This window comes from Excalfactoria chinensis, chromosome 8 (assembly GCF_039878825.1).
Source record: "Excalfactoria chinensis isolate bCotChi1 chromosome 8, bCotChi1.hap2, whole genome shotgun sequence".
In the NCBI taxonomy this organism is placed as follows: domain Eukaryota; kingdom Metazoa; phylum Chordata; class Aves; order Galliformes; family Phasianidae; genus Excalfactoria; species Excalfactoria chinensis.
This window is the reverse complement of record NC_092832.1, coordinates 9,775,834-9,801,836: the sequence shown is the minus strand read 5'-3', so window position 1 is coordinate 9,801,836 and position 26,003 is coordinate 9,775,834. Positions and strand designations below refer to the sequence as shown.

General features: G+C 39.5%; 1 protein-coding gene across 2 annotated transcripts; it reads right to left on the bottom strand.

Moving 5' to 3' along the window:
* LRRC8B (leucine rich repeat containing 8 VRAC subunit B) lies at positions 1-26,003 on the bottom strand. Of its 2 annotated transcripts, none has more exons than XM_072343847.1 (5): positions 25,895-26,003; positions 7,997-8,051; positions 7,203-7,298; positions 4,366-6,522; positions 1-3,332 (listed from the first exon to the last, which is right to left on the bottom strand). In XM_072343847.1, the coding sequence occupies exons 4-5, from the start codon at positions 6,496-6,498 to the stop codon at positions 3,060-3,062; spliced, it is 2,406 nt and encodes an 801-aa protein (XP_072199948.1). In that variant the 5' UTR covers positions 6,499-6,522; positions 7,203-7,298; positions 7,997-8,051; positions 25,895-26,003; the 3' UTR covers positions 1-3,059. The 2 variants fall into 2 exon arrangements, with proteins under 2 accessions (XP_072199948.1, XP_072199947.1); XM_072343846.1 differs by lacking the exon at positions 25,895-26,003 and adding an exon at positions 19,704-19,858.

Sequence of the window (26,003 nt, the reverse complement as noted above, 5' to 3'; positions counted from 1 at the left end):
CAAGCTGGGAAGAGAATCACTGCCTTCCCCACTTCTCCCAGTACAATTCCAGGTTACATTCTGTATTTACTCAGATCCTAAGAACTGAAGTGGAAAATCTGTATTTTTCAGAACAACTACTAAGATCCAATCTTGTCTCTTAGAGCTGCTCCTTCAAGCCCAGAACATAAGAACTTCTTTGAAGTGGAGTAGGGAGTTCCACTGTTGTTTTTCTCCTTTATGCTCTCCTGAAGACACACCTGCTAGCATATAGATAGCTGAAAGCAGATTTCTGAGCTTTATATTAAATACCACATCTCATATGGGAAATAAAAAACAGTTCATAGAATTGTAATGCAAAAAAAAAATTTATTTAAAAAAGCATTCAAGATATGGAAGGTCACAATACAAGGGTCAACACAACACTGAAACATCTTGAGAAACTTCTTACTAAAAGCAATTATTAAATACAAAGACTAAATGCCAACACTGCTTAATGTACAAAGCTTATGAGAGTGTATTTTTACCGCTTCCGTGACAACCTCCTCAGTTTGAAGAAATATTGAATATTAAGGTCATGAATGAAATAAATGTATGAAATTTAGAGTTGTTTTTGTCTCCATTTCTAAGCACTAGAATTGCGCTTAATGGTACAAAATAGGTAACAAAGGCACACTGTGGATTGAAAGCAAGGCTGCAGATTCTAGCCATTAAGCTCTCTGGCCTTTCTCTGGGTGTCTTGTAAACACTTGAGCATACAGTAAAAAAAAATAAAAATAATCCAGTCCTCTTCAAGTAGTGCAGATTGAAAAAAATATAAGCCTGTGGTTCATCAAAAGACTGGGGGTAACATGGTTTAGAAATGAAGCATCTTTCAAAGCTTATGCTAATTCTGCCATAGTGAAATAGAAATGCACGCCGATATCATTGTTCACCTGTCTGTGGTGTTGATAAAGGGGGCAGATCCACTACTAAAAAGTTGAAGGTATTGGACAAAGCTATTATACACACCTATTTAACTTTCAACACAGCTTTCTCATGTCAAAAAAGCTTTAAATACTTGATTAATTTTTATGTTTTAAATTACTAGACTGAAAGCCTGGTGTGTCAAATTCTGCCATGAAGCATTCTCCAGTGTTAAGTTACAAAGCCCTGCAGGGATCCATCGCAATTATTAACAAAACTCCAGCCACAAGGCTGCATAACAGTGTACTCCATGTTAATCATATTTACCATGACTGGCACAACTGGCTCTGTTTGCAAACTGCATCAATACCTATGAACTATCATGCAACTCAAAAATGAGATGTAAATGGAGTTTGAGAAAGCTGCATATGGATGCTATGAAAGGGTACTTCAGCTGTACTGATCTGCACATGAATACAACTAATCAGCTTACACTAAACGTTTCTCGAATTACATAAAACATAAGTTACAATGCATTGGCTCCCTGAGATGAAAAGTGATCCATCTACAGAATTCTTGTGAACGCAGTCAGTACAGTGAATAAAGACACACCTCTTGCACTGATACTGTAGGGTCATCATCTGCTTTCACACTGATCAGATTTGCTTATGATATTTTCAAAATAGACCTTACTTTCCATGTAAGTGACTCTGAAGTGGGAAGAAATGGCTAGAAACACTAGTACTAAAACTGGCTTATTTGTGACTATTTGTATTTACAAACTAGAATGCATAGTTAGCACACTCTATGAAAATGAAGTTATTAAGAGCACACATTACCTTATCAATTCCACCATAACTGAGATTATGTTTCCAAGAACTTCAAGATACGACAAGCAGTTTTCAAATCCAAGGGTTTTGGAAAGCATACTCCTCCCCTGCCCCCCCCAGCCCCAAACTCCCCCACCACAGGGGAAGCTTTTTAAGTGAACATGATAGATGTCTGCAGAATTAATTCTCCAAACACAATGAAACAGTGCACAGCAAAAGAATGAATAAAGTCAGGAGCCATTTTATTTCCATCCAGTGTTGCAAATATTAAGGATGGCATATGAACTCATTTCATCACTGTAATTTATGAAATTATTCAATTCCTAGAAGAGACAAAGCTTACAACTCTTATGTTTCCTTCTCAAGTACTTAAGTACTTAAGTATGTGATTATTTGGTTTGTTCTAACCACGTCCTTCAGCCCTAAACCTCTTTCATTCTCTTCCCAGTCATCAAAATATCATAACTGGGAATGGAGAAGAAGCTTTGAGGCAGTCAGTAAATGAGAGGCTATTGAAAAATATTAAATAGCAATATACATTACACTTAATACTTGGGTTGCTCACAAGATACAGAAAACAACTTTATAATTTTGTGCTGTTTGCCAACTTTATGATCAGTACTGTAAAATCTGACTAGTAGACATGCACACCACTTACTCTAGATTGTGCTGATTCATCCAAATTTCTAGGCAATGTTTTATTTTGTACTTACTACCTTTAAGACAAAATACTCGAACTGTTTTCAGGTATTATTGTCCAACTGGCTTTAATAGCAAGATTTAAAAGGCATCTTCCACAGCCTTGAAATTAACACTCAGTACTTGTCAAAAACCTTCAAAAATTAAGGTACCGTGAAAAAGATTTTCAGTACATCCCATGCGATTGAATTGCTTAAAAAGTTGAAATTTCTTACTTAGCATTCTAAGTTAGTGAAGAGTTCACATTTAGAAACTAATTCCAGACAGTTCTTAGGCCTCATATGGCAGGAGATTAAACTGTTTAAGATTATCACTACCAACAGAAAAAAATTCCTCATAGGAAAGAAAGTATATACAAACTCCCAATAATCAGGCAATCAACTCTTTCAATACATAATCATTTAACCAAATCATTTCAACCAGAAGAATCCAACCAGCAAGTCATATTTTAGATTTTCTAAACATATGATTACCTGTCAAAGGCTGTATTTTTTAAGTATGTTTTTCTTTCCCAATACAATCAACTCTGTTCAATGCATTTAAGACTAATGTGTAAACTGCTATTCTGTCTATCTATACTGATCTTTAGAGAGTATTAAGCAAGAAGGCTTACAGGATGCACTGGTGCAGAGTTTTAGTTCAAGCTTAGCACTTATCTGAGCTGGTCTGCAAGCGATCTCTTACACGAGGTGGAAGTGTTTTTAACAACCTTTCTTCTACAATTAAACTATTCCGTTTTAGGAACTGACATTCTTCCAGTTCAGCAGGAAGAGATTCAAGATAGTTTCCAATGAGCTCTAAGTGAACAAGATTCAGTAGCTGGCCCACAAGAGGGGACAAATTCATCAGACTGTTATTTCCCAGAAGAAGAAATTGCAGCTTCTTGCACTGAAACAATCTATCAGGCAACATTTCAATCTAGAAAGAGGAAAGAAAAGAACAAAAACAAATCACGTTAAAATCTGTTAACACACACTTCTGCACATTCTCACATTTCCCAGTTTTATTTTAGGGTAAGAAAGCTCTTTGCTTATGGAAGGATTCAGAAGGGGATAACCAATGTTTTATCATTAGGTGAGAAAGCATCCAAGAACACTTCAGTGTTTTCATATACCTGCTTTGTTATGAAGATGCTTAGCCACTGACAGAAGTCAAAGCAGAAGCACAGCAGGGGAGAGCATATACATGCATGCACACTCACGAGTGTGTACAAATGCATGCAGGTAGCAGGGGAGAATAAGCAGACCACTATCTCTTAATCATTTAATGAAGATGAAGATGATTCTGTGGAGAGACATTAGCAGCTCCAGTGTCATGATGCCTGTAGAAGCAGTTAACCACACAGCATAGTGGCAATTAGTCCCAACCCATGTTATTGACATTAACATCTAAAACCAGTCTCACCAGTGAAAACAGTTCTAAACTCGAAGAGAAGTCTTAAGTCAAACCTGGGCCCTACAATAATGAGCCAGTCAGCTTAGCACTGCTGATGAGATTACCAGGCATAGTTATTTTTCCCCCTCCCAGCCAGGCAGCTGTGTGCTGCTCATAAACCAGCTACTGACTTGCCAAGCTTTCACGTTGACAAGACAATATAAAAATGTAAAACTGCCAATCTCCATTAAAATGCTACATAGGACAGACAATTGTAAGGAACAGTAGGCACATTTTAGCATCTACCTGGCATGTACCATTCTGGATTATGGATCAGAGTCCTTAAGCCACTACAAAACCAGAGTGGTACTTATTCAGTATTAAACAAGCTTTGATGACACCACAGTGTTCTAGTGATTGGACAAGAATCACATACTTTTATCTTTACTCAATTTATTTTATCCATGTACACAAAAAAAAACCACCTCCAAGCAGAAACTGCCGAAGAAGGAATGTGAAGTCAATATATAAATAACTAAAAATATTTTTTAAAGTAGTAATTCAAAATTCTACTTACATGGTTTTTAGTCAAAGCCAAGTACTGTAGATTGGTCAGATAACCAATTTCTTCAGGGATGGAGGTTAGCTTATTATAGCCAAGATCCAAATATTGCAACTTTTTGCACAGAAACAGCTGCAAGGGAACATCTTTAATATTATTGTAATTTAGATACAATTGTTCCAGGTTGGATAATGCACCAATTTGCACTGGGACATATGAAATGCTGTTGTGCCACAACTTTAAGCAAGACAAGTTCTTAAGATGTTGAAAACTAATGATTTCTTCCACTGTTCTGAGATTATTTTCTCTTAAGTCAATTTCATGCAAGTTGTTTAGGGTAAAAATGGAATGGGGAATGCGCTCTAGATCACAGCAGATTAATTCCAAGGTTCTCAAGTTCACAAGCTTCTTCAAGTTATTTAGCACTATGAGTTTATTTCCCTCATTGTTGATAGACAAGTGTTGCAAAGAAGGCAGAAGATCTGTAATCACCTGAGGTATGCGAGAAAGGTTGTTTTTTAAGTGAATTGATCTCAGATTTTTTAGCCCCTGAAAACTTTCATTGTAAATGGAGTTGTGATGATCTAGCATGAAATATCCTGTTAAGCACAATTCTTTGAGGTTTTTCAAATGAAATACCCAAAACGGAATTCTTCCCATCTCACTAGATTTCAGACGCAATGTTTTCAGATTTTCTTCTAAAAAGCTCACTGCTGGGTAATCCATAGTTATTGATGAATGATAAACGTTGAGATCTTTGAGATTGACTAGCTGGCTCACAGCTGAAGAGAGTTTTGCTTCGGGAATAAGTTCCAAGGTTAGGACTTCTATTTCTGTCAGTTCAAAGACACTGTCTGGAAGACCACTTAACATGAAAAGGTGAAGTTCAACCTTGTCCTGGGAATTTCTTACTAGCTTGTTTTTCAGTTTTTCCACTGACCATTCATTGTTCAGATTTATCTGCTTCAATTTGTTTTCACTCAAATCAGACAAGAATATTGAGAATCGCTGGGAATAAAGAGGATCATACTGATCTGCCAAGTGGAGAATAAATGCAAAGTCATTCTTTACATCAGGTATATCGCTGTAGTTACTTTTCTCTCTCAATTTCTCAAAGGAATATTGCTTAAGTGAGCTTCTTAACATCCACCACAAACTATACGTACAAGTTAAGCCATAGAAGATCACTAAAACAACATAAAATGAAGCCAAAACTTTAAAAATCTCCGCTAATGAATAAACACACTGGTACCTTTTGTAGCCTGTAAAGGCTTGTACATTAACTATGCAATCGATTTCAAGTTTAATAAAGGATAAATAATAGGGAACATAAATTATTATTATTACAAACACAATGACTTTGACTATGATCTGTTTCATATACACTCTATATATGACATCCTTCTCTTCAACATGCACTCTGAATTTCTTCACTTTTTCAAATATAGCTTTAGCTTGTTCTCCTTCTTTTTTGTCAAGAACACTTGAATTTTCTCTTCCAGTTGTTTCCAAGCCAGGCTGTGTATATGGCAGGGACTGTCTGCTGGCACCTACATCTACTGAACTCCCAGGTGATGAAATCGCTGCTTTTGATTTGGCGATTGGCAACTTCCTCACAGACTGCTCAGCAACTGTTTCTGAGAGGGCACGTGTTGTCCATGGAGAGTCAAAACACTTCTGAAGAATTGCTACGAAGTGCTCAAGTCTGGAACTTGTACTAGGATAGTAAAGCCAGAAATTACTGCAAGCTGCAAAAATAAAGGTATGCAGAAGCACTAGGTATGGAAAAAATTTGGCAAACCAATGAAGCTGTCTCTCATAACATACTGCATCAATATAGGAATACTGCTGCCGATGGAGATCATTCTGGATTTTAAGTGGGATGATTATCTGTGCAGTAGAGCTAGCAGACATGTTAAGATTGGTTTTAATTAAATCCCAAGGCACGGCACAATGATTGTCAAATTCTAGCTTGCAAGGAAGACAACACAACACTCTGGTTTGAGTAAGCTGGAGAGCCCCAGCAAGCACAGCAACTAGCAGCATTATCATGGTGAGGTAATACCAGAAGACGTCCCACCATGGTTTTAGTATGTGGTAGGATGACTGGGCATCTGCTAAGTATTTGAGTTCGGTTAGCGTGATCATGACTTTCACCTGTGAGAACAGCAGCTGGTAGAGGGGAAAGAAAAAAAAAATATCCTTAGAGAATTGTTAAAAACCATTTATCTGTATTAAATGCTTGAAGCTTATGAATGTTTTCTTTATTTGTGCATGTAACACATAATATTGGTTTAGCACCCACAGTATAGCAAAAGCATCTAAGAACTTCTGGCACTTAACCCTAGACATGATCTCATTTTATTCTCTAGCAACAGTTACTGAAAATGCAAAAATCTTACAGAAACTACCAAAAGAAATCAGGGTGTTTTGATTAAACATTTGGGTACTGGTCAAGTAAAAGAAATAAGCAGGTGGGAGTTAAAGTAGTACCTAAGATATTATACTAGCAATCCTTCTGTTTAAGTTATTTCTCTTATTAAAAAAAAAAAACAAAACACAAAGCAATATGGTAAAATAACTATACTTGTAATTTAGAATTTTATACTGAATTAAATCATTTCACCTGATTAGTAAAGGAATAAAAGAAACCCACCTCAAAATAGCAGTTTTACAATTCATATCTTATATATAACTCCCAGACTTATTCCAGTTACGTATACTAACAAAAGTGTAGCTTCCTAACACAAATTGCCCATTACTGTCTTATATCCATGTATAAGCATGTGTATGCTATACACATAAAACAGGCACATTTAACCCCTAGCAGAGTAGCCTTGATTCATACTTACTTTATTAAAAAGAATAAAATACACAGCACCTCTCAGTCAGGAGGTCTACACCTTTTAAAATTCCTTGGACATGCCATCTTTACATTTGTCTTCATTCTGGATGGAAAAACATTGAGTACATTTTATTTGGGTGAAGCCATTAAAACATAGGGCAAACATTTCAGCTTTCATCACAACTTCTGCCTTACTGCATACATCAGGATCTGTTAAGCTCTGCATTGCTACAGCTGTGTTAAATGGAACAGAGCATGCTCAGACAAGATAATCTAGAAATAAAAAGTCAAAGTCTCACACAATCACACCAAGAATGAGGAAAGCCTACAGCTACCACTATTTCACTAGGAAATTATTTTTGACCAAATAATTACAAGATTTTAAAAAGCCATACAAGGCTTCAAGAAAGAAAGTTCAGTCATTTTTTACATGCCAAGGTTTGGCAAAAAGGTAGGTTTCCTAGAAACAGAGGCCTTTACTTACTGAAACCAAATAATCAAACAAACATACAGTGCCAATTGCAATACCACAGACAGTACCAGTTTCTTACTTACTATAAATTTGTTAAGCAGTACAGATAACAAGGAATGGTGATTCACTGTATTTTTCTTAATGTATTTTAAAAGCTATTTTCAATTCCAATAAACAGAGCTGACTAGTGGCTACAATAATGCGAATAGCAGGTCTAAGGCTAAACCACATTCTTATCCTGCATTCACATTTGAAGGGCGAGGAATAGCCAAAACCAAATTAATCCTTCTTGTTTTGACAAGACTACTTAAGAAAATGCAGGCACTTACCAGCCCCACTCAAGGGAAAGCAGCTGAAGGAGGACAGGATGGTAATAATATGCCCCTGGAAAGAAATAAGGTATCATCAGATTATGAAATATCTGGATCCCAGCAACTGAGTATTGCAACAACAGTTCAGAACTTTTTACATCTTTTTTAAACAGCTAACATTCAATAAGCAAAAGCTCTAGATATAACAGTTTAAGATACCATCTCTGTAAAACATTCAGTCACCATCTGAGAGCTACTTCTCCTGAAGCAGAGATGAAGTAACACTGGTTTGTCATTGCTAAGTGCTAAAGGCCATTTCAGCTAAAATTTTCTTGTATTTATGTAGTTACTAATCCTAATGCTGAGATACATTTTAACCACAGCTGAAAACATTAATTTCTTCATTCACTCCAGCTCAACTTGCAAAAACACATCATCTCTTGGCAACAAACCCATTTTAGGGAGTATGTCAGACTCTTGTTTAATATTAGTTAAATATTAAGGGTATTAATATTAATTAAATATTAGTTAAAAATTCAGGATATGATAAAGCAGTTAAGTCACACTACTGTCATTAACACTGGTTAATGTTTTTGGTTTGTTATTTTGGAGTTACTTAAAAAGAACAGACAATTGAACTTATTAAAAATGCACTTGAGTGTAAGGATAAATCCAAACATCATCTTCAATGAATGCCATAATGTTCTTAAGTAGTGTCAGTAGACCAAGAACTCAGTTTGAGGCTGACTCTTATAATTTCTTAAGGTCTGTTTCTATAAAATGCTTTCTCACCTCCCTGCCTCTCCATGTACAAACACGCCTGTCCCTGTGGCATATCCTGGAAAGAAGGCTGTGATCTCACCGTGGTTTTGAAATACTTCCTAGCAAAAAGCGTGCCTCTCCATATTAAGCATTTAGGTACTCGAACTCTTTTCCACTTAATGACTACTTTTTGAAACTCCCTGATGAAGCACCTGCACGATTACAGGTAGACAAAAGCTTTCCTATTGGAGAAATACAGAGTACATACAAGCGTAATACAAATGTGAATTATAAATGATTATTTTGCTCAAGACAGTTTTCTTTCAGATCCCATCTGTACACCGAGAGGGACTAAACAAATGGAATAAAGTTGGAGTGTAATGGGTTTGATGATTCTCATCTCCAGCAGCTTTCAACCCATATCAAAGCCATAAAAGCTTTTCAAAGTAGCCAAATTCAATTGGCACTCTTTCTCAGAAGATGAGACATAGAAAAATAGCCCCAGGCTAAGTGATGACTTCAGGAGTTACCCCAGACTAGAACCATGCCTCAGGCCACAAAGACAAAGCAATCGCATTCACTAATATCTAGGCAATTTTTAATTACTTCATACTTAGAAATTCAATAAAGAGAAACAAATCTAGAACAGGATTACGAAGCTATCATTTCTGAAAAATGTCTATTACTATCAGAAATGCCTCCTTCCAAAAAGGTTCCTATATGTTGTATTAGCCTGCCATTGGGTTACTGCTTACATGATTTTAGACACAGTCAGTTAGGGACAACTTTTCTCCTCCCCCAAACAAACAAACAAACAAACGGGGCTACAAAAGCTAAAAATAAAACCTCCTGTCACATATTAAACAATTTACAAAACCAGTGTAGCCTTAAGTATTTGATTGTTGTTTCGGACACTGAGTTAATAAAAACAGATTTACAAAACTAAAGCAAACTTCAAGAAGTACCCCAGTTACCCTGGAATAGATAAATCCTCATGAATATTCTGAGAGGAAAACCAGAACAACCCATACTCATCCATACCCACCACCTAAAACATTATTTAGTTAAAACTCCCCCTTCTATTGGCATGCCACCAACTCCTCCTTCCTGTGACTGTAATCAGCAAGAAGCCCAAATACTGGAAGAATCCTGAGGCAGCTCTAACTTCATGAAGAATGAGATGACTACAGAGATTTTAGAGAGACTTTAAAGATTCAGACACCTGCAGCTTCTTTCAGTTTCAGCCTTCTGCTGACAAGGAATCTCAATTCCAGCACTGCATTTAATATGTGGCCTTCTATGTTCTTTGATCACCATGCGTGCACATGAAAACTTAGTTTTAGGATCTGTTAAATGGGGATTGTAGTTTCACAAGTGTATTCCACTGAACGCAAACAACAAGCAAACAAGATTAGAGAAAGCCTCTTTCCAGTTCCTTCTGAAGAGGTCACGAGTGATGATTAAACTCCTACAAGTGATTATCCTTTTGTATTCAAAATAAGCCTGAAGACATTCCCAGACTCCTCAAAAACCATTCCAGATGCACAGGATGTTCAAGTCTACCACAACAACCTTTCAAACCATTTAATACCTAAAGATCTTTCAGTCAAAGAACTTAACCACAACCGTAGACAATCTCAACCATTCACATATGGATTAACTAGTTCCTCAACACTCCTGTAAACAGGACAGTACTGCTGAACATAACATGTGCAACAGTCTTAGGACTGTTTCCTCAAGCAGCATTTCTCTTTAGAGAAGGTAGCTTACATAAGGCTATTAGGTCCATTTGTTTCTGAAAGAAAATGCAATTATGGTTTCAATATAAAATTTACTAAATCAGGCTATGCTTCCAATTTTACATCATACGAGTTACTCTCCTCCTCTGCTATTGCTTCAGGTAACTGCACAGCACATGAGCTGATATAAAAGCATTGCAGAATTCAGCAACTACTATCCAGCACTACCACTACCATTTTTATAGCAAGCAGGGAAACTAGATTAGCATACAACAGGGCAACAATACTGTGAATAGTTCTCCCAACTATCCAGAAGACTGAACTTTCTTAAGTTCAACATAGGTGGCCTTTGAACAGCTGGAAAAAATTTATCCTTCACCTTAACTCAGAAGCAGTCTTGATTTTTACTACTTCCTTCCTCTGGTACACTTAATACAAGCAAGATACTTTATCTCGCAGTCTAATCAAAATTAGGAGTAAGCTTTATTCTAATTTGATTTGCTTTACAAACAAAATATTTATTACTGAAATCTAAGTAGGACTAGTTACATCATATTGTGCAGTTCCAAGCCATACTGCAGCACTGCAGAAAAGACAATTACTTCCTCAAGCCATATGTTGTTAACTTCTCCTTAAATGCCAGCAATAAGCAAAGATTAAATCAGTTCTCCTTAAACAAGGCCAGTAAAGGATTAGTCTGTGGTAGTAAAATATGTTGCTGGTCAAAACTTGCCAGGAGGCTGGTTCATCCTTCTGTGATTCTGGTTGCAGAGGTAGTTCAAATTATAGACCTGTAGGCCACACAACAATGAGCCAGGTCTCTGAGCTCTGCCTAAGTTGAGCTTAATCCTCAAGGATGGATGGTAGGAAGAAAACAAGTTAAAATATTTTGAGAGTTAAACTTGATAATGAAACTATTGCAAAGCTACAGGATACGTACATTTAGAAAAAAACAAACAAACAAAAAAAAACACAGTACTTTTAATTTCATAGTAGTCTTAGCTGGAGAGCAATTTTATACACAAACTCAGATTCAGAAATGCATGTTTCAGCTTTAACAGTAACACTTTCCCAGCCATCAAGACAAGTTCAAGATGTCATCTCAGCATCTGGAAGGCAGACTGCCCACTAGCTAGAGCAGGTCACAACCTATGCTCCTGGGAAGGCCTGAATTACTGAGAACCATCTAGGCATACAATCTAAGAATAGAAATGCAACTCCTAGCTTCAGTCCAAGCTCAAGACCAAATAGTAGATGAGAGATATACAAAAATGACTGCAAAACAAAACTAAGAAAAAACGGCAAGAGCTCCATTTCTGGATAATATGTTAAAGCTGAATGGGCAAGCCACCTGACAGTATGAAAATTAAAGTAAAATGAGAAAGAAGTACACCAGCTTTGTCTGCTTTACAAGTCACTGCATCAGTGCAACTAATGTTTTTGAAAGCATGCTTTCTGCATTCTGGACAGGTATTAATTCACAGTGATGTTTTACCTCCAGTCACAGTGCTTTCCAAGGTCCCTACCAAACCAAGCAGAATCCGGACTGAATCAGTTCCAATGTACTTTTCTAGTCAGGAGCAACAGTTTGTACAGCTTTAGTGGACCAGCACTATTTGCAAACTCAGATACGTATACTTAAAAAATAGATATTAATTCTATACCAGGCAGGGACACAACAATGACAGAGGAAGGATTTCCATTATACAAATAAGTATTATAGTATTGATGCCTCCATGTTCCTTAAGGACACATTAATGTAAATTTTCAGCCCAATTGTATGCAGTCACTTTGCTGAACTATGGATTTATTTTCTGCTTGTGTTCGCAGCCTTTTAATTCTTCTAAACTACAAATATATGAATTTGCATCTTTTATTAAGCCTACTAGCATCTAAAATATTAATTGCCTTAAATATGAAAGAAGCAGAGCTTTGTTGTGTTAGTTGTACAAAGAACCCAAAAGGTAAATTCATATTTTCTTTCTCCCTAACATTTAAGAAACAACTTGACCAACTTATTTAATATGTGTTTCACAGGGGAAACTCTAGCACTTTTCTCCATTAAGTGTCCTTTTTTTAAATAAAATTCCATTAATTTCCATTTCTCCTAACACTTGTACACCCCATGTGCTCTCTGTTAAGAGGGAATTTTAAATAGCGTGCCAAAGCATCACATAGATATTACAATCTAAAAACAATCAGGTACTTAGAGCTCTACCATCAATAGTCTGCTTGGCAATTCCTCAAGAAACATAGCAAAACCCATTCAAGCATGAAAAATAACTAGAAAGATTTCCATAAGGCCATTTTTTTTATTTATTTATTTTAATGGGAGTATAACAAGCTGTAGCTCTGCAGACTGGCAGACCATTGAACACCAATGAGCTCTGCATCCAGTCAGGCTCATTAGCAGGCCCAGACCTGCTATGTTGAACATCCAAGGTGCCCTTCAGCCTGCACCATGCTGATCTCTCGGCCACAGGCTAAGCTTAGCCAGCTCATGGTAACAGAGTCCACAGGCAGCTCCCTCTTGGTACTGGCAATTACACCACCTGCACATCCTTGTCTTTATCAAGAGCTGCAGCAAGTTCTCCTGCGAACATCCATCCTGTTCAACCATGGAAATTCTACATAGTTGGTTTCTTGTAAGAAAAGTCTGTAACAGCTGGAATGACTTAAATGAGGTAACATCATTTGATGCTACATTGTTTTCAGCTTCCAGCAGGATGCAAAATTATCTATACTGTTCTCTTTTGAGCGCTAACTGTGATAAAAAACATTTTAAGTGATACTTCACAGAATCTAAGCTGGTAAGCTAAAGAAACCTGGACTTCTGGTGTAGGAAAAAGACGAGTGAGAATACCAGGAGGGGAGAGAACAGAACAGCATGGAAATACATCTGCCTCCTCAGGACAGACATAGTTTATCTGTGCTCAGATAATGCTTACCTACACCAGTGCAGGAGGAGAAAACTCTCCCCAGAGATGACTGCAGGTTTGACAGCATGACACACATATCTGCCTATACATGCTATGGAAGAGGTAAGGCAAGTAGCACAGACTACACTCAAGTTATGCCTAAAAAGATGTAAGAACAGCCCTCCTTTGCTGTTCCTCAAGTCCCACTTAAATTTTGAAATCAGTACAGTAATGTTGAAAACAGAAATTGTGTCAAAACTACAAACAGCCCTTAATTCCAGGTTCCAAACCTTCGGGCAAGTTTGAAGCAGCAAGTATGAAAAGTCTCCTTGACTCATCATCCAAAGCAAGATCATACCAAAAGCAATCCCAACATGTCTAGGCTGAGATTGATATCTGTGGCATGCTGTACATTTTATAACTTTCACAGAAAGCACTTTACTCAACAGCACACTAAGTCTTTCATCCCAGTACCAACATGTCTAGTACCAAGTCAGACACCTTCCAGCCACATTAAATTAGATTTCCAAGCTCACTTTGGTATCTTTTTATTCTCATAACCACATTCTTGGGTCTTCCTCGTGCTGAGAAATATGAATACATAACCATAAAACAATGGTATCAGCACTATCCCTCCAGCATTCTAAAGGAAGTCTCAAGAGTATCTACTTAATTCTGCATACCAAGATAAGCGCTACAACAGAAAATTAATTTTTATCCTCTTAGTTTCCAGAGCTCAGATTCTCATGATGTCCATTCATTGTGCTGCTACGCTCAGGACATCAGAAAGCAAAGCATGCCAAGAAAACACTAGAGAATATTCATTACTTAAATGCTACAAAGAGATTTTTATTGTACAGGTTATCATCTTCAGTCTTTGTGAGCAGTAGACAAGCCAGCTGCACAAAACAGTTATGACCATTTACCTACAGACCATCTTAGTTCCTGGAAAAGACAGGGAATAGAGCACATAGACGTTCTTTCATTTTCAGTATACTTTCCAATAAGCTGATTCTCAGTAAAATCATAAACAGCCAGAAATCCTAGACATATCTAAGATGATTCCTGTAATCCCACTGGAAACAGTCTGGAATAAGGAAATATCATCACAGAATCATTTGTTGGAAGGGACCTTTAAAGATTTACAGTCCAACCCCCTTGCAATGAAGAGAGACACCTACAGTTCCATCAGGTTGCACTGAAACCAGCCCATAGTCCAGCCCACCCCTGAATGTCTCCGAAGACAACTGCCTGGGCAACTAGTGTTCCACTGCTTCCAGAAGGGGGAACCTTGGAGTATGTGTACACACACAAACCAGCTCCGAATTAGTTGTCCAACTAACATGAGCAGCACTGCTGTTCCAGCAGAACAAAATGCACTACAAAGTCTACTCAAGAAGTCAGGTAAGCACAGGGTAAGTTTTGCAGTCCTCAAGGAAATCACACTGCTATAACAAGGCAGTACTGTAATTTAATACCACAGGTACTGACGCATTAATTAGAGCAGTTTCATATTCTGATTTGATACTATTAAGGGCCTGTAAGGACTTCAGCAGCACTGAGCTGACATCAAGATGGAGGTGAGCAACATCCTGCATATGGTAGGAAATGTTGCCAGCTTTGCTAAAAAGCAGAGTACTGAAATTCAATGTATTCAGATATTCAAAATCTCCATTCTACATTATTTTCCTAGATCACAAGCTGTTTTCTCATACAGGAACCACACAAAAAGCCCTTTTAGCAGGGATGTTTACCTCTGATTTGACTCGCATAGAGTTACTCAGCATTTCATTTCTGTCTCAAGTTTTTCAACTGTAAAACCATAGTGCAATTTCTCACACTCTTTATGAAATATTTAAATGTGCCATACTACTAGATAATCTGGGGATTCTGGACAGTACAATAGGTTCTGTTAGGTTCTGACAGAGCTGGAAGCACACATGCTATTACTACTCCCAGTAGGGTCAAATATATCTTTGTTGTCATCTTTGCTTGATCTCAGAAGTCATTTTGTATTGATTCTAGTTCTAGCATAATTTTGATTCCCTGAAATGGAAGTGAAATATGTTTAATTATAACACCCCAGCAGGAAGCATGCTGTGCACAGTCATCCCTACCTCCTATCATCTGTTTCTATTGCTTTCTGTTACGTACTTATAAATTGGACAAAGCACCCAACTACATTTTCTTCTTTTAATAAAATGAAAGGATTGAAGGACTCACTTCCACATTGCACATAATATGCAATATTACATTTTCTGAAAGCACACATCCACATGCAAGCATGACAGTTAAAAGCAACACTAACCTTATCTACCAGAAGCATCTTTTAGAACAATGCTGTTTCAGAACAAAGTACAAGTGATCAGGATTGAATGCTACAGTAAGCCAGCAGTAATCCTGCTTTGATAACTGAACAAAGTTAGCTTACTACTTAAATTTACTTTTTATACTTCCCATCAAACCCAACCATGCTGTGCAGCCCTTCATGCACAAAGCCTCTTTATGAGCAGATTGTCTTAAAAGACCTAGAACGCAGCAAGCTCTTTTTCTTCCAGACGGCTTTATTACAAGAATAAAAACCACTTTTTGGTATGAAACAAAATACAATAACTTCAAGTCAATGTTTTTACCATCACTTGAGTCATGAAGAGCTCTGAAGTAAAAAAAAAAAACACAAAAAAAACCAAAAAACTCTCCAGCCCCCTATCTGTAAGGAACCAAATAACAGCTCCCAGCAAAGCAGGCAGGATATGCCAAATAAGCAAATCTTCAGTGCCTTCCTGACCGAGTCAGTGTCATTGCAAAATTACTATTTAACAATGTTAATGTTTAATAAAAAAAACATTTACTCAGAAAACAGTTTTTCTGCATTGCAAAGGCACTGACAAAGTAATAATCACTTTCATGCTTCCATTTGTCACGAGTTAAAAGCAATAGATCATCACCCTTGTTAATAACTTAAATATGGTGTGAAAACAGTTTCAGTTAAAGTTTTCAAGTGGCCCCCTTCTTTAAATATGTCAAATTGCACTACAGCATGTATAGGAAATGAGTTAAAGAAAAAAATGTGTTAGCACTAGAATCTAAATTTGTACTTCTCAAATTCCAGCTCAATAGTTGCATACATTTGCATGAAGAACTTCATCTACCATAGCACATCTGGATAAGTATCTGAAAACCAGAACTGCTCAGAGAATAACAGTATTTTCCCCAGAAAATTCAGGCAGGGAGGTCTGGGACATCAAGGGTTACATTTCCTGGGTTTTTGAAAATCGATGTCACTCATTAAGCCTGAATGAACTACAGGGCCATAGCTTTGCGGATGTTATGCCACAGAACCAAAGCTTAGCTTCCATACGAAACTAAAACCACAATTCAGACAAGTATCTCCCAAACAAGTAAATAGCGTTTGTAGCACGACAATCCAAAACAATGTCCTAACAGGACCAACAAAACCAGACTGCTTTATTACCATATTCTTTATTAGTACCACTAGATTCCTTACCAGCATTTTCAGTCTCCTCTGCTTCTTACAATGAGCTAAACCCTCAACTTACATATGGAAAAAACATATTCCAGTTTACAGTAGTAGAACATACAGAGCAGAAAACTATTGATATGTATTCTGAAACTTTAGTTCAGTATTGAATCACACTTTGATTACAGCTAGTTAGAATCTGAACCCAACTTACGGCATACTAACAACTTTTGGGGAAAAGAGTAAAAAAGCTCAAGCATAACCATAATAAAACTAAGTTTGCATACCGAGACTGCTACTGGAACACATGCACAATAGAGTGCATACAAGCATGCCATTTAGTTAATTATCAGTAACTTCAGATCACGTGCCTCATAACAAGCTTTCTGACATTAATGAGACTGACTGCCCACATGGCAATGGAAGGGAGAACAAAATGAAGGCCACAGCTTCTCAGCTACTGTTATCAGGTACCACAGAGCACAGTTACAAGCCTCTGATGCGCGGCTCTGCACTCACCCCACACATAACACAAGCCTTTATTAGACAGGGCGTACCATAAATTGTCACCAGTTAAGAAGAATCAAGCAAATCATTTGTTTAGCTAGCAAATTAAGAAAAAAATGCATCTGTTCCTAAACTAACATATAATCTATCCCACTTCAGCATTAACATTCCAGCAATTTTAAACACACATATTAATACTACTTCACACTCTCTGCCCTTCTACACTGCATTGTTATACAGACAAATTATCTCTAACTTCTTAAAAAAGAACAGTAAGAACAACTGGCAGAGTAACACTATTTGCAAGACAACAGCTGCTACAAGGATGCCTACAGGAAGGACAAACAGAGCCCAACAGGTTAGTACAGAGGATACAGATAGCAGTGTGAAACAACAGAGACCAGTGTAAAGCATGCTCTATGTCCTTATGCACATTTCTAATCCTAGCTGAGTAAAGCTTTATAGCTTTAGCAGTAGGTATTGTAAGCTGTAGTAGTATTACTGGAGCCACAGCCTCCTTCACTACCTCCAAGGGAACACAAGGCTTCCTTCCTCCCTCCCCTTCATTCATTAAATCCACTTAAAAAAAAATACTCCTTTGGCAGTGATATACTGCTCAGTGAGGCTCATTTCATAATGCTGAATTACTGACGGATGCCTCTTCAGCACTACCACTCCCTGCCTAAAATCTACTCAACGTGTTTTCACCAACTTCAGAGAGCAGTTCTAGTAGTAACTGAAGAGAAACAACAGACAATTTTCTTTCTTTTTCTCCCCAATCAGAATCCTAAGAACCTTCCTAAGAAAGTAATGACAAAATCAGACAAGAAATTTGTTTCTCAGGAGTGCAAAGCAACATGCATGCAAATCTCCATGAATTACACAAATCCAACTGAAATTGAAAGTAGGTTACTGTGTAAAATACTTCTTTACAGCGTAAAATATATGCTAAAACTCAGGTTTTGTTCACGAGTTGCAGCAAAGCATTTTAGTACACGAGGGAAAACACTTCAGAGAAGCAGTACCCAGTCCTGGCTGCTGGCTCTGTGGTTCAGCCCCTTCCTGTCACATCCCTTGTGCTGGTTAGTACTGCACCTACAGAGGGAAAGCACTGCATCGGGGAACTCCACCATCCTCCTGTCAGCTCGGTGACAGAGGGTGAAAGAAGCACATATCACACATATAAACAACACAGCAAATTTTATGAGCAATAATCTATAGGGCTGTAACCCTTAAGCCTTTACAGCACCTCGTTAAATGGTTAAGGACTCACACCAGTAACCCTGGGACCAAATGCCCTCACTGCTGAGAGGGTTCAGAAGGGAGATTCTCTGAGACACTGTGAAGCAGCCGGTGCCTCACCTTACCACTCCACTAAATTAATGAGGAAAGCTGAGAGCCAACAGAACTTGGAGTATCAATGCTTGAAATCACAAACGATCATACAGCTCTCACCTTGTTCTAGCATTACCTCAAAAGTACTTTAAATGTCCACATTAGGCATGAGTTCAAACACAGTTACCTGACCAGCATCATTAATGACAACCTCCGCGTAAAGTCAAGCTTCATGGAAAGCAGCTTCAACACTTTTCCTTGCTCCTATGAAAGCGGCTGACTGCAGCACTCACCACAAAATCCTAACTGGAGCCAGAGCGCTGCCTCGGTTCCACCACAGAGCGGACCAGCACGAAGTCAGCCTCACACCGCCAAACCCACAGTGCAAGAACGAGGGAGGAACGCACCGCCGGGGACAGAGAATGGAAGCACCGGGTGGGCAATAAGAGACCAGGCAGCCCAGGGTAGGGCGCGGACGGCCCCGCACGGCCAGGCCTCAGCTCCGAGCTGCCCGACGGCAGGCGGCAACCCCGCGGGTGCAGGTGATACCGCACCGGGGCCAAAAAGGGGAAGGAAGCAGCGGGCGACCTGCGTTGGGCGGTCACACGAGGACACGTGCGGCCGCCGTTACGCAAAGCGGAGCAGCGCTCTCCTCCCGGCCCCACCCGCGGCGGGGCGGCCCCCGGGCCCTGCGGCAGGCACGGGCAAGCGACCCGACCCGACCCTCGGGGCCGGTCCACACCCAGCCCAGAGGCCCGCGGGGCGGGCAGGTGAGCGCCGCTGCAGCGCGCAGCCGAGAAAAGGCGGCAGCGCCGAGGGCGGGCGGCGCCGGGCACCTCGCGGGCCCCATCCCCGCGGGCGGGCGGTAGACGAGCCGCGCGCTCTCTCGCGGTGCCGCTCGACGCCCTCGGCGGCTCAGCTCCGTCCCGCTCTTCCCGCCCGGTGAAGACGCAGCGCTGCCGGAGACGGCCGCCCCCGCTTACCTGCCCGCGGCGCCTCGCCCGCCCCTCTCCTGCCTCCCTCCCGGCGCGGTCTGCACGGCAGCGCGCCCCGTCCACGCAGCAGTCCGCAGCGCGGCGCGAGGCACCGGCTCCAACCGGCACTTCTCGGCTCCGACCCCGCCCCGCCGTCACGTTACCGCCCGAGCCGGCCAATGGGGCGCGTGCGGCGGAACCGCTGACGGGCCGCGGGGCGGGGAGGCGGCTCCGGAGGACAAAAGCGCCGCCGCGCCCGGCCCGCCCCTCGCCGCGCACCTGCGGCCCGCCCGGTACGGCGGCGGAACCGCGAGGCCCCGCCCAGGTTCCCCTCGCAGCACCTCGCGCCGTGCACGCAGTGCGGTCGGGTTGGGGTGGCCGCGCAGGGCGGAAGCGGCGGAGGGGCGGTGAGAGGCCCGTTCCGAGGCCCGGCTGGAACCGGGGAGGGGTCGTGGAGGCTGCCGCCCGCCCAGCGTTCAGACCAGCGGAGGAGGTGAAAGCGGCGAGAAAACAACCATCGCCTGCCGCGATAATTAACACAAAATGAACAGCGTGCACAAAGCGAGCTGAGGCTGTTTCCCACCGCTGCTCGCGTTGCTGAGCTCCAGCCCCGCTCTTGTGGTCAGACACACCCAGTGAGCATCCTCCTATATGAAAGGGACAACTGAAAGCCACCACACTGCACGGCAAGACCCTAGTTCGGCTATTCAACTCCAGTGAAAAACATAACATTAAAAAGCCACGTGTACACACAATGCCTTAAAAACCACCAGAAAGTTCATTTGACTTTCCTGCTTCCTCTTTCTCCAGCTGTCAGGTGATTCCCTCCCTCAAGCATGTCTGCAAAGGCTGCTTCTCCTGGGCTAAATGCACGAAACCCAGAAGAAAAACTGGAGTTCTACCTCGGTTTCTACAACTAGCTGGGACAAATGGGTTGTGTCTGCCTCCTCTTAGTCATGCACACAAACAGCTCAATGTACTCAGGTAATTTTCCTGCAATATTTTCATTTTTACCAACACCACTGCAAATACCTACTCAAAACTCTAGTTGCAATGTAATTACATTCCTTACATTCTGCTATAAAATGTTTGCAATTTATCTTTTCACCAGCTTCACATCAAAAGATCCATTTTCAAAACAATCCCTTTCCTCACTTCTGCACAAAACTCCCCTCATTTAAACAGCATGGGCACAAACCCCAGTGAAAACAATGTCTAAATTACCTTGAGTACACGTGTAGGCATTACTGTTAGTTCCAGCTTTTAAGAGCTATTTAAACACAGCAATTTCGTGCAAAAACATTTCAGAACACAAACACTGCCATTGAGCCCAAAGCGAAACTAGTTACAAAGAAGCTGAAGCTTGCACTTTAATCCAAACTTACACTAATGCAAACAGATATGTCATAAAAAACTGCATGCTCATTTTCCTGGTTTGCAGCCATATTGCTCGTGTGGTGCAGGAAGTGTTTGCTTTGTATTTGCTGATAGCTTTTACTTACAGTGGTAGACTTCAATTAACGCCATTTTAACCTCATAGAAGAAGCTGTTGCCATCACAATGATGGTAACATGAGGCATTTTCCGCAGTTTCTTCTCCAAAATTCATTCTTGAACTTCGGTAAACATTAGCTAGGCCAGCAGTCCTGTCTGTCTCCTGATTTGCATCTTCCTTAGCTGACTGCATCCTCATTATGAATCACCTCCTCTACTCACATTCCCTAATTAATGATTTAATCTGTTTTACCATATCAGAACTATTTACACTTTCTGTGAGCAAAATACATTGTATTCTTACTCTATAACCTTATTCTATAATCGTCATTTCTACTTACTAAAATGTCTGTTTCTGAGATCTGCCACACTCTTCTTTTTTTGTCAGTAATAAGCTAGGAAGACAAATCAACATTTCATTACATTACAAAAGCAGGGACACTCTGTTGTGCTAAAAATAACAGGGAAAATATTAAGTTGGAATACTTCACCTAATGGTGATGAGGTTCTAATGGCTTGAGTAATACATTACAGCCTAACTTTCCGTGTCTGGTACTATTTAATCTGCTGCTGAATGGCTCCCAAGGATCCACAGAGGAAGTGCTCAACCCTTCCATCACACCCACAGATCTCTGAACAGTGACACCCAAGCAATGGGTATTGCTCTGTTATCTGCCCACTCAAGACCAATGCTGTTTTTTACCTGCAGCTCCTAACTGTAAACCCAATGGGTTAAGTTCATCTTCGTGGTTATCCTAATGCTATTACATTAAGATGAGTTCCTTCTGATATTTTTCAAACAGCATTATCTGGAAAACATTCTTCAAGCTCTAATCGTTTATCACAGACATTTATAAGATACAGAAATACAACACCTTAACAATTAAAATGTAACAATCAGAAAAATCAACATGATAAAAGAATGAGACAAGAGATGTGATGCCAAAGGGACCAGCATAACAGAAACATGTTACAAAAGAAAAAGTGCTCACCTATCTCTGACATTATACTTGACTTTTAGCCCTCCAGTGCTGCTTGGAGTTGTGGGAGCAACAGCATCATGAATAACAATTGCTCTGGAAGCAGCTATCTGAAACGAAGCCAGACCTTTTGAATAAAGCTTTCTATTATAACTCGCCTTGTGATCACCAAGTGTATTTCTGACCATCTGTTTTTCAAGATCCCATCTTTTGATATGAAAGGCTACAGCTTCACAGATAGCTGAAGCACAAACCATCAGATCATGACCCTTTAATCTCTGAAATGCCACACAAACGTTTGTTCTCCAAAAGAGAATAAAAACATCTAAGCTCCAAAGATCTATAGATAATTTCGTTTCAGTCCCTGGCAAATCTTGATTTTATCTTGCTTGATCTTTCTGGAATTTGCTAAAGCTTCTTTGTCTTCTTCTGAGAATGTACAGATCACATATTTCATAGGGATTTCATAGATCACATATTTCATTGAAACATTTCATATTTCAGTGATCTGATTCTAGATCACTGATCTCCTGGTGCAGAACTGTGACTTGCAGTTTACAAGTAATACCCACAATTAGTGGAGGTGGATATTTTAGAACAACACTTCCCTCTGCTGGATCTGTGGATAGCGACATCTGTACTTGCACTGGAGGGACCTGCCCAGGTCCTGTGCCACTAGGCTAGGCAAGGCTGCTCTCTCCAAACAGCTTTGGGTAGTAAGAGACTAGCAACGGCCTTCTTCATTTATCAAATTAATATGATAATAGTAAAAATTTGATTCAGCATCAGCTTACCAGAGATACATGCCACACCTTAGAAGACTCTAATAGAAACCAAGAAAAGTGGTAGAGAACTTTAATTGACTGCTACGCTCCTTATCTGGCCACCTGTTCCAAACTATAGTAATAGCCAGCATATCATTTTTCAGAGCAGTTTCTGATGGAAACTTCCATTTTCAAATATAGCTGTTTTGAGTTCAAATCTATTGGAATAGTGCCCCCAGTTGAGGGAAGAGGAAAAGCTAGAGGGGGGGGAGAGAGAACTGCAGAGACAAATGAGTACAACTGTGCTTCATTTGTCATCTCCAGGAACTGGTCCCAGTGCAAGAGTACATGTGCTCTTAACTCAGTTGTACAAACAAAACAAAGTCATAACTAAGCATTTTGCTGAACAAAGATTCTGTTCACATACTCTGCAGAATGAAGGCTTTTGATAGACGTCAAAACACAGGATAATGACAAAGAGGTGAAAGATGGTGGCAGGGGAGCATTTAATAGAGACATAATCATAAAACAACATTCCTAGTCAGAGAACTGAACTTTGAAACAGGAGGAAGTTTCACAGAAAAAAAAAGAAACTGTCAGAAGTTTGGATCAAAGTGTCAGTGTACCTACAGTCATCAACTGTGTTTTAAATGCCCAAGAATAAGGCTGAATAAACATGCCAAAGAAAAAAGGCTGCTTCTTTTAGATGGCATTGCATTCTTTGGTGATACTAGCATCTTATTTTTACTGAGTTATTGTGAAGTCTCGTCTGAAACTTTTCAAGAGATCTGGAGGTGGTGTCAGGTGGAATGATACAAAGGTGGTAACGGATATTCAAAAGGCTATTTAAAAGGAAAGACTCACCAATATGGATGACTTCACTAGGAAATACTGAGGCAATCTCCACCAGGGAGCAATCACCAAAAGATGCTGCCTTCGTGGTGGTCAGCCCTTAAATGAGGTATAGAGGAGGTATAGTCAAGCTCCACCCCTTCTGGGAGCACAGCTAAATTACTCTCACCTGTGCTCCCACAGCTGACCCAACACTTGCCTCAGCTGATTAATCAGAGGTTCAGGCTGTGATTACCAATGTCCCATACAGGTGGACTTCAGATAAACAGAGCAGCTAACAATGAGTATTTGTTCCCTCATTGCTTTCAACACAAAGTAAGTGTTTTTTACTTCTACAAACTCTATAAGCACGAACAGTTCACAGATGGCACTTAATTAAGTATCAATACTGATCAGTGCATTCTACTAACAAAAATGCTTTTATTTTTTATAACATTGTGTTATACTATAAACCTCATTATAACATTGCGTACTGCTATTCACTCTTATTTACAAATGTTTTGACTCCATCGTACATCATAACTACAATTCAATGAAAATGCAATTACAGCTGTAGCTCTTAAAAACCTGTCTTGCATATATTTCTGCAGAAAAGGTGGAAAATACATTTTGGTGTATTCTTATGCAGATCAAAATTACTCACAAGCATCCTAGGTCTTTCTTTTGTTTATTTTGTGTTAATTCTTGTATTTCACTTGCTTTATATAGAGATAAAATATATGATGAGAATGCTTAATGTTTGTTTCTGATTGCCTGCACTCTTGCAAAACCTTGTATTTCTAGTCAGTCCAGAATGTGTCTGGAAACTCCTTTATGCTTATTGTGGATGTTAACAAACTGGAAGTTCTCCAGTAAGGAAATAATTGTTATACTGTTCTATGTAATTGCTGTTGCTGTACTTGTTAGGCTGTAGACACACAGCCCTGATTTCAGCTGACTCAGCTCACAAGGGTCACCCCCTCCAACTAATCTTCTGTTGCAGATGATAGTTCCTAACTATTTTTTTTTTTCCCCCAGAAATCCATATCAGAATTCCAATTTAGTCTATGTGGGATGTTATTCTCCCATTTGGTTTGACTAAAATTGATTGGATTAATGAAAGAAACAACTTAGGATCAACCAGTATAAGTTCTCTTCCATTTAACTTGCCCTTAAAACTCAGTAGGATTTGCTTGGCCCCATGCAGCCTCAGATCCTCAGTGAAGGTTTTAAGCCAAAAGATCAAAACTAATTTCTTTGTCTTTCAGCACACATTCTGGACATTTTTCATTCGCTTTAGTCTTCTTTCCTGAAGTGAAGCTTGATCAGTAATTTATCTGAGAAATTTATTCTGAATACTCCTACAGAAGGTTAAAACACCAGTTCTGTACTACTTGAAGCTCCTACCAGTAAAAATGGCAGAGGCTTCCTTTCTGGTAGAAAGCAGATTTCAAGATTTCTTGAAAAGTTTCAGATAAGCAGAAATTTGACCTTTTTTCCCCCCAGAGAGTATTGGAAAGATAAGGTCTATTATATTGAATCAACTCTTCCCAAATTTATAATCAGAAAAGGCACCTCTGGAATCCATCAGTATGAAATCAGCTTTAAAAGTGTGAACAACATCTAAATAAATGAGCATTAATCTCTTTATGGATAACAAGAAATGCCAGAGTTATCCACCAACTTATTTACTGTGCTGTTGCATTCAGTTTTCTCTTAGATATACACAGCATATGAGATCACTTAAAACTGGAGTATTCTCATTACCTGCCAAGATTAGATCTTTAGAGGCAATAAAGCCAGTATAATCTGAACTCAGATCAAAGTAATTGGCTATGATGCCTTTTTTAAAACAGTGCTAAGTGGTGAGTAAACTATTACATGTAGCCTATTAGGAAAAACAAAGGAATAAACCTTCAAAAGCCAAACCCAAACATTTAGTTTGAATGGGAATCAAAATAAATAATAAATGCCTATAGCGCAGTGTCATATGACATGTTCCTTGGCACATATTTGGGACATTTAATCATAAAAATATCTAGACACAAGTTGAACAGCTCACTCCAAATGACTGAAAATTCTTGTGCATTTGTTTAATGCTGCAGACTATGAGTAATATAGGAAATACTCACTGAAATGTTTCCAGCTTAGTGGACTCCCATGATACAATCCAGTGTTAGTCACAAAGTATGGAAGCAATCGGGTATCCACAACCTCCCCAGTCTGGATGTTGGCTGTATT

Bases quoted from the DNA above. Each gene is read 5' to 3' on its own strand.
- LRRC8B (XM_072343847.1), bottom strand. From the start codon at position 6,498: ATGATCACGCTAACCGAACTCAAATACTTAGCAGATGCCCAGTCATCC. The intron at 3,333-4,365 runs GTAAGTAGAATT...TCCTCTTTCTAG, and splicing joins TGGCTTTGACTAAAAACCAT to ATTGAAATGTTGCCTGATAG.